This window comes from Cupressus sempervirens, chromosome 6 (assembly GCF_028749045.1).
Source record: "Cupressus sempervirens isolate cs-2001-9-10 chromosome 6, ASM2874904v1, whole genome shotgun sequence".
NCBI classification, from domain to species: Eukaryota; Viridiplantae; Streptophyta; class Pinopsida; order Cupressales; family Cupressaceae; genus Cupressus; species Cupressus sempervirens.
Window position 1 is genome coordinate 449,448,075 of NC_143123.1, and position 9,038 is coordinate 449,457,112.

The 9,038-nt window shown below is 34.1% G+C and overlaps 1 protein-coding gene across 3 annotated transcripts; it reads left to right on the forward strand.

Annotated features, from left to right (window-relative positions):
• The first annotated feature begins 5,440 nt into the window (after positions 1-5,440).
• LOC149553006 (uncharacterized) lies at positions 5,441-8,174 on the forward strand. Of its 3 annotated transcripts, none has more exons than XR_016353005.1 (3): positions 5,441-5,830; positions 6,005-6,710; positions 7,790-8,174. XR_016353005.1 is itself a non-coding variant. In XM_089788527.1 (2 exons), coding segments are annotated over exons 1-2 (654 nt in total). In that variant the 5' UTR covers positions 5,441-5,828; the 3' UTR covers positions 6,657-7,061. The 3 variants fall into 3 exon arrangements, 1 of the variants encoding a protein (XP_089644653.1); XR_016353006.1 differs by having other exon boundaries at positions 5,443-5,830; positions 5,960-6,710; XM_089788527.1 differs by lacking the exon at positions 7,790-8,174 and having other exon boundaries at positions 6,005-7,061.
• The last annotated feature ends 864 nt before the right edge of the window (positions 8,175-9,038 follow it).

Consider the following 9,038-nt stretch of genomic DNA (forward strand, 5'->3'; position numbering starts at 1 on the left):
ATGATAATGTTCATTAATATTGTACTGAACTCATTATGTATAGACATCTTTATGGAAATATATTTTGATGATATATTCTTTTATGTTGAGGTTTATATTTCTGAGAATGATTCAATCTTTGTACTTGATCTTTAAATTTGATGATTAAATAAAAATTCCAAGGTTCTTTATGTTTGTTCATAGCTTAGTTTTATTTTTGTTTGTGGTGTGTTACACAAAAAGTGCTTGACATGAGAGGTCCACAAGTGAGGGTGTTGACCAATCTTGACAACTTGAATGCTGAAATGAAAGCTATCAATGATCAAACACCTATGCCAAAGTTACAACACAATGTAAAGTTGATTTTAGATAAGGTAGAGGTAGATATTCAGAAGTTTGATAATCAAAATTTAAGGCACGAGAGAAAAGGAGAAGAAGCGACTTTACAAAGAGAACGAGGAGCAGCTTTAGAAAGAGACTACATGGTAGAAACAACAACTAGACACATTCGGGATATTATGGGAGCCACTAGATAGAATCCAAGAAAGTGTTGTGGTAGGTACTATGACATTGGAATCAACTGCAAGTGTCTTTGAGAATTTATAGTCCAAATATCAAATGCTTATAAGAGTGTTTCAAGGTTGGGAACCAAGTCAACATCCTTTGCTTGCTTTAGAGGTAATGTTATTGTGGTAGAGGCTTCTGCAAGGGAATGAGTCTCGTGATTATGATCTAGATTTACCTAAGACTATGAGGTCTATCTTGTTAAAGGATTTGACTAATCCACCTGTCATGATGAAACAACAGCTGATCTTTGATCTGCAACTTAGTTTGATAAATGAGATTCTTCTGATTGTAGAAATCACCTTGCTATGATAAATAAATCTTTGCTGCTCCTTATACTATTGTAGCCTTTGTAATTCGTTGTATTGCTTTCCTCTACTTGTTACATTACATCATTCCATCATATCATCATATTGGATGTGATACAATACATTACATATATACCAATCTAATTTACAAATTACAAAGTCAACCATAATAAAAGTTTGCATAAAGTACACAAAGTCGGCTCGAATGAAAAAATTCGGGTTCTAAAGACTAGTTCAGTGAGGTTCTGATACTCAACATCCATTGTCAATGCTTATTATCATTATGCACTTGATAGATGTAGAAGCTTGGTCCATACTAATCACTTTCAAGTAGTCTTGAACTCGGTCTGCACTAGTGACTCAGTGAATATTGTGAAACTTGACATATAAATTGAATTACTTGATTCATACTACATAGCTCGATCAATGCTATCACTACGAGCTTGGTATAAACTGAGTCACTTGGTTAACACTAAGTAGCTTGGTTAACACTAAACTTATATCACATCAACTACGAACTTGGTAAGCATTGCACAACTTAGTTTGCATTGATAAACTCAACATACACTGTGATGCTCGGTTTGCACTACTAATCAAGAACTTTGTAGTAAATACTCGGCACAAACTGAATATTGTCCAAGGGATTTGGTAGCAACTGTAGAAATTGGTAGCATCTGAAATACTTGGTTAACATTGCTAACTATATAATATTCTCAGTAGATACTTACAATCTAAATAAGTGTATGTCACTAATAACAAACATGACTGAAATGCCAATAATCTCCCCCTTTGGCATTAGTGACAAAAACACTTATCAGTCAAAACTAAATTAAAAAATGTTCAATAACACATTTATCCATCACCTTATGTCTCCAACTCGATAGAGTATATTGTTCTTGAGATTTTTCAAAATTGGTTTTGTAAGAGATGCATTTCTGTACATGAATAATATAGTAATGCTCCCCCATACATAAAACACAATATACTTTACATTTTGTCCTTTTTCACAATACATCTATATACATCTTCTCCCCCTTTTTACAATATACATCTTTTCTACAATCTTCAATCTTCTCCCCTCTTTTGACATTAATGCCAAAGATTTATACTATATATATTATAGACCAACATTTTTTTGAATGTTTGCATGAACATCAACAATGTGACATGTTCGGGCGAACATGTTAAATTGAATTTTTGATTGTCGAAAAACTTAGGGGTGTATGTTCGCTGCGAACACATAAATTATGTTCGCAATGAACACTATGTTCGCAACGAACATGTCAAATTATAAATTTTTGACCCTCTTTTGTAAAAAATAAAATAAAATTGACTCTTTTGATACCCAAAATTGAAAAATCATTGATCTCCTACTATATAATTAAAAATGCCAATTTGTGCTCAAAGCAAGCTTTCCAATGACTATAATTGTAATACATATTATATTCATGAAGACTTTCAAATATGAATTTAACTCATTATAGGTTCATTACCGATTGAACATCAACTGATTTTGACACTTCGGGAAAATTAGTGAATTAGGTCAATTTTTTTTGAAAAATATCTAGGAAATAGGTTATTGAGATAGATTTCTATTCAAAAAATAAAATTAGATTTATGATAAGTTGAGTTCAAGTTATCCATGTCAAAACAAACATATGTCTGAATTACGATTGGTGTCACTTCAAAACTTCATAAACTATACAATATTCTACCGAATTGAATAAAACCAAATGCATCCTCTAGATATTGATGTTACAAATCCAATATCAAAAGAATTACCTCATTATCTTTTCTGGAAAAAAAGTTGTGTCAAATGGACTGCCACTCTTTAAAAATATTGAATTTTAACATGTAACACTTTTTGGAGGAGAAGAAAAAATTGATATAAACAATTTAAAAAAAAAAAATTAAAAAATATGGTTACAAAGTAGGAACAGAGTACTACAAATTAGTAGTTAATGTCATCTTGAAATTATCCATAGTTCTAGAGATATAGTCACTCGAATGTGAGGTTTGTTTCAAAAATATTAATTTCAGTGTCAAAATTGGTCAAAAAGTGGAAACCATTATTGTGAGATCACCCATTGCACATATTTACTTATTGCTTACATGATTTTCTTGGACTACCGATGCTCGAGTTTAGTGTGCAAGAATTTGAACATGGGGTTTAATGGGGAACCAAGGCTCAAGCCCATGTGAATATGACATGGCCAAGGCGAATCTTTGGAAGATTTAAAGCCTCATTGTAATGTATTTATTTTGTAAGTGTGGGTTTGTACGTGTAGTAAATTTAAATTCATGAATACATTAGAGACATGTCATTCTGAATTGTGATGTATTTTAATGTGTCACTTGGCACTTGTGTTGTCCATATGGAGATGACATGTCATTTAGGGTTTGACAAGAAGTAACCTAACCTATACCTAACCCCAATGTAGTACCCAAGTTAACCTCACATAGAAAAATGTTATGAGAAGTCTCCATCAAGGGAAATTCAAATTCCAACTTCCTATTGACTTTTAAGGATCAAAAAATCATCCTAAGGGGTTATTTTGGTGAAAAATAAGTGCCCACATGTTAGTACTTTGGGTTGGGGGTCTAAATCTAACCTTTAGTAGGCCTAGATGAACTTGGGAACCCTCCAAACAAATCATTTTCAAGTAGTTCAAAAATTGGAGTGTCACATGACTTCTTCCACACTCTATTAGTTGGTCAAGGCTACATTTTTAGTAGGAGACAAAGGTGTAAGAAAAGGTAGCTCATGTTATGACCATTTTTAGATAGTGGGGGGCTTGGGATCCTTTTTAGAGGATTGAGGATGAAATTAGGGGGTTGTCTACCCACTCTCTAACTTTAGAGACTCTTAGGGTTTGGAAGCTTGAAGGGAGCTCTTCTACAACCTTTCATGTCCATTTTACAAAGGGGTTCAAGGTTGGTGTTCTTGCCATGGAGATAGTTTGCTTCCATTTTGAAGTTGAATCTTGGTATTGCATTCATGAGAATGTAGGTATATAAATCATTATCCCATTCAACACTAGGCTTGCATATTTCATCATTTCAAATTAACTTTCCCTTTCTTAATCATTTCAAATAAAACATTCAAAATATTAAAATATCAAAATTTGCATATCACATTTAACATTTGGGTTCCATACTTCATCATTTCCAATTAACTTACTTTTTCTAATAATTTTCACATAAAATGTTTAGAATACTATAATATCAAACTTTGCTTATCAACATTAAACTTTACTTAGCACGATCAATTTAATATTCTAAATAACTTCATAATCTATTTTATATCCTAGCGACAAAATGTTGAATCCACGACTATTGAGTCCCTAAGCATGTAGATTAGGTCATAGTGCATAACACAATCTATCCTTTTTAACTCTAATTTCCACTTAAACATTACATTCTTACAAGCATTTCTACAATTCGGTTTCTATTAAATCAATGCAAATAATTTAGAACATGAAATGAAATCATTAAATATATCGATTAGGTCCTAATGTGCAGACATAAGTGCGGGTTATCAAAATGTAGATATTAAAATGACATAACCCTATAGTCTCAAAAGTGTATCAAAATGTTGAGTTAGAAGTATCATAATGCAAATATGTCATCTATGCTAGGGCAGGTCGGGTGAGGCCTCACAGAAAAATACCCATTATTCTAAAAAAATAATTTCCACACTTTCTTAGTCTGTTTTATTAAAGTTACAATCTGGAACTCCGCTTGAGAGAAGATTTCCAGTTATGGAAAATCTCACCTACATTACTACAATGAAGATTTAGGTTTGTTACTGACAAATTTCCTTGTTGAGAAGATCCCAATTATGGATACAATTAGGGATACAACAGGGGCATAAATTGTTTTGAAGTTTCTAGAGCCAAAATAAAGATCTCCATGAATTTCATGGTCAACGATGTTCAAATTATAGCTTTATGTCTCATATTCTTGTTTGGATCAGAGGTGACATCAAATTTACACTCCATTGATTTCACATTCGAGAGCATTATGCTACAACTAACGGTCAGGGGCTGGTGCACAATATTGAAAGAGCCGTGTATTCTGAACCAATAAAGATTTGGGATTGAGCCACGAGACTCACGCTTTCCTTCCAGATCACTTTCACTCTCAATTAAAATGCCTAAAAAATAATTAAATTATGGAGTAAGAATAAAATGCCCACAAAGTTTTGAAAGCCTCAGACAAACACTACTGGTATCTAAGCAACATGGAGACAAAATTGGGGGAATGTGAATTCAATAGCTCGATGTCTCTGTATGGACAACAATGAGTGTTTGTTCCCGAAATCCTTTGCCAGATTATTATTTTATCTCTCGTGGTATTCACAATGTCTTATGTGAGAAAACCAAGCATTCTGGAAACTTCATTAGATCACCACCTTTTGAATTTTAAAAATTTTTGTTTATGAAAATCAGAGTAATACCAGGAAATTGCAGATGAACCACTCAAAAAATAGAATTACTATCTCATAATTGATTTTTTAAATAAGCTTACAAACTTTAGACAGACTTTAGAATATGATGTGTTTGTTTAAACTACCGAATGTTAGTCATTTGTACTCAGAGATTCTCAGAGGACAAAGTGCAATGTATGGATGAAAGGAGGCATGGGGCATGGGGCATCCAGCCACGACGAATTTCGTGGGTGTATAGCCGCTGCCGCAAAAAGTAGAATACGCATTTATTACGAGAGCTTTGAGAAATAGTTTGGCTTTGGGCAGAGCTTCTGAAGCCGAAATCGGAAGATGATGATCCGTTTATCCTTTTTATCTTTTCTCTTACCGTTTTTTATTGTGCCGGCGATTGGATGAAAACGAGATGGAACAGTCAATGTAGATGAGACGTTTCGGGGGGTTTTCCCCTCTTCTGTCGATGCAGAGCAAGATGAAAACAATGGGTGTTTGAATGTATTTTTTACCACTTCTGGCCATGGAGGCTGCAAATGTACGTTTTTTCTCCCTTTTCTGTCCATGGAAAATAGTCAGGTTACGCCGTTAATTTCTAATCCTCACATTTCCAAGGGTTACGCTGATGCTTGATTCCGAATCTTCACCCCTCCCTCTTTGTTCTTAGGGTTACGCCGCTGCTCCGTGCCTAATCTTCATCCTCTGTTCCTAGGGTTTCAGTAATGCAACGTCGCTTCTTCGTTCGGCCTGCGGGGCTTCTAGGCTTTGCAGGGATTGTAGGGCTTGCAGCTCTGAGGAAGCCAAACAGTCCTGCCATGGCGGTGGAGGGCGGAGAAGGGGACGGTGCTGCTGATAATAGCCGCGGCTCTACAATGTACAGAATTAAAACGAGCCTTGGAAGCTTTGAGTGGTTGCGCAGAGATGCAATTCGCAATCGGCCTTCCTGGCGAAAACGAGAGGCAAAAAGTCTTTCAATGGTGGCAGAGGAGAAGGCGAAAGGTGAGAGGCTGCGTCGCTTTGAAGCTTATGAACACCATCGAAGAGAGGCGACTCGCCATTTGCAAGGGTTAATAGACGAGTATAAAGCCCTTCTCAGCAGGCAAGAGGCTCTGTTGTACGAAATGAAAAGCAAGGGAAACCCTCAGATCTGGGGCCCCTACGAAGATGCATTAAGTAGGCGGACAGAGAAATTTCAGACATTAGTGGTAAATTTCGATGAGCTCAAAGGCATTCAGGAAAGCCTCAGGGCTGTAATTATAGAGCAGATGAAAACGAGCCCTGGAAGCTCTCATTACCATGACTTAAATGAGAGGAGAAAGGAATTGATGCAGCAGCAACGCGTGTGTTACAATAATCATGTTTGAGCGATCGATGAACACAATCGGGTCCGTTTGGAGACCAAGGAACAGATGGATCAGGTAACATCATCTTCCCCTGCTCTAGTACTTAGTTACAGGGGTACAAGATTGTTGCTTAGCTTTGAGCTACTTTCTATGTAGATGCTTTACACTATCATAATTTAGTTAGTCATTTTCTTATCATTATTATTCTTATAGAAGAGCAAAGGGGAGAGGGTCTAGTAATTGATCATCTTGATTGATTATACGAGGAAATTTAGTTTGTCCTAGTTTTTTTACAACACAATTTTTAAAGTTTTTAATTTTTAATTTTGGTTTTACAACACACATACAAGTCCTCTATGTATAATTATGGTTTTACAGTTACATCAACACACATGATACTACATTAGTATGTTTTTTTGTATCAAATATTTTTATTGGTGTGCTAATGTATAATCACATGATTTGTTGTTTTGTAGAACCAAATGATATTTGCCATTTAGTTATAGGCAGTAATCATTAGTAATAACAACTTTAAAGTCCTAAAAATTGGTGCAATAATTTGTTAAAAATTTTGGTCATTGAATCAACAAGTGTCAACATGACATCAACAAGAAGACCCTTCTCCCCTATAAGTTTAAGAACTCTCAACTATTGGGTTCTCCCTTAATTAATTGTGCACACAATATATGAAATATTTAATGTTCAACTTAGATAACATATCTTACATTTTGGGTTCTTTGGTATTGTGTGAATCTATAAACTATTGATCTTTGTAGTTTATGATTTGTTTTGGACAATTTCTCTACCAAATAGCTTCATATTCGAGGTATAACTTCTTGATATTATGGGTTTTATTTTGAGCGTAGGATTGGTAGTTTATAAATAATCATTTTTCTTGAATCGTTTGAATTCAATTTTCATTATAGAGGAAAGAGTGTTTACCTTTTGTGGAATGACATACTTAACATTCTTTAGAAGATGATGAAATTATTTTGGGTATTTTGGCTTGTATTTTTTGATAGAATTTTAGTGCAAGACTTAGCTTCTTGTATCTTTAAGGGATTTCACCTAAATACCACCTTCTTTTAAGGATTTCAACCTAGTTGAAATAGATCCATAAAATAAGACAAGATAAATTTATTAATGTCGAACAGGAGACCAATGAGGGTCTAAGGGAGTGGAAACGGTACAAAGGGCAAATGCTAGCAGGGGAGCAACAAATGGTCTCTGCAGAAAGAACGTGAAAGCAAAACAACAAAAGAACCAAGAAAATGAATAACAACAACTAAGAACTCCTCACAGGTGAGTAGTAGGCCATAATGGAAAGGTGGGCATTAGAGTTGATCTATTAAGTCTCAAGGGCTCTATGACTTCCTAATAATATCAAAGAATTAATCAAAATTAATTGTGTTGTAGTTTTCATCAAACCTATAGTATTATACCATAATTTATCTTTTAGTATGTGGCATATTTGTTCCAAGTTGTTTTACCATATTTTGTAATTTCATCAAGCCTATATTATTGGACTAGAATTCTATTTTTGTAGGTGGTATCTTGTTTGTAGCATGATTTACTATTGCTTAAGGCATTTGCAACTTGTTCAACCTTTGGCTTGATATCCCCAGTTATATAGATCTCTTCCTATTTAATTTCCAATGAAACCATGTAAATCTGTTTTAATTGAGGTGGTATATCAACATTGTACTTGAAATGCGTAATGCTTCTTTGTCACTCAATCCACTTGTAATAAAGTAATATTGATATTTCTTTCTATTGATAACATAACGCTATGTAAGATATTAATTAGAGAAATTGTATTTGGAAGCGAAGTCAACATTTGCTATTAGTTTATCTTTACAAAGCAATTAGTGGGTCATGAACGGTTTATATCTTGAATTTTGCTCTCTCATGGTGAGTAATATTGTTTAAAGTTTGAAGCCATAAGTATGTATACACATAGGTAGAAACAACTTCAAGGATATCATAGATGTAAATTGTGTTTATAGCCTTATAATTGTTATATGCATATCGGATCATTATAGCTTAAACCTTTCTTGCACAAGTTTTCCATAAATGGAATATTTGTCTTTACGAGTAATTACTCTCAAGCAAAAAGTCTCTTTTATACCTACCAAATTCTTGATTTGACTCATGTTTGAGTGTTTTACATACACATGACATGGAAATTGAGTTTGAGTTAGAGAAGGTATCTCTTAGACATTTTAAGCAAGCTTACAATGAACTCTTTGCTTGATTGTAGGTGATGTTTGAGATATATGCGCTAGAGAAATCACATTTAAATTAATTAGAACCATACTTAATATTGAAGTCTACTTGATGATTAGATCAATAAAGAGGTGTTGACAATATGCATGCTAGGTTTTCATGATCATTGTCACTAAT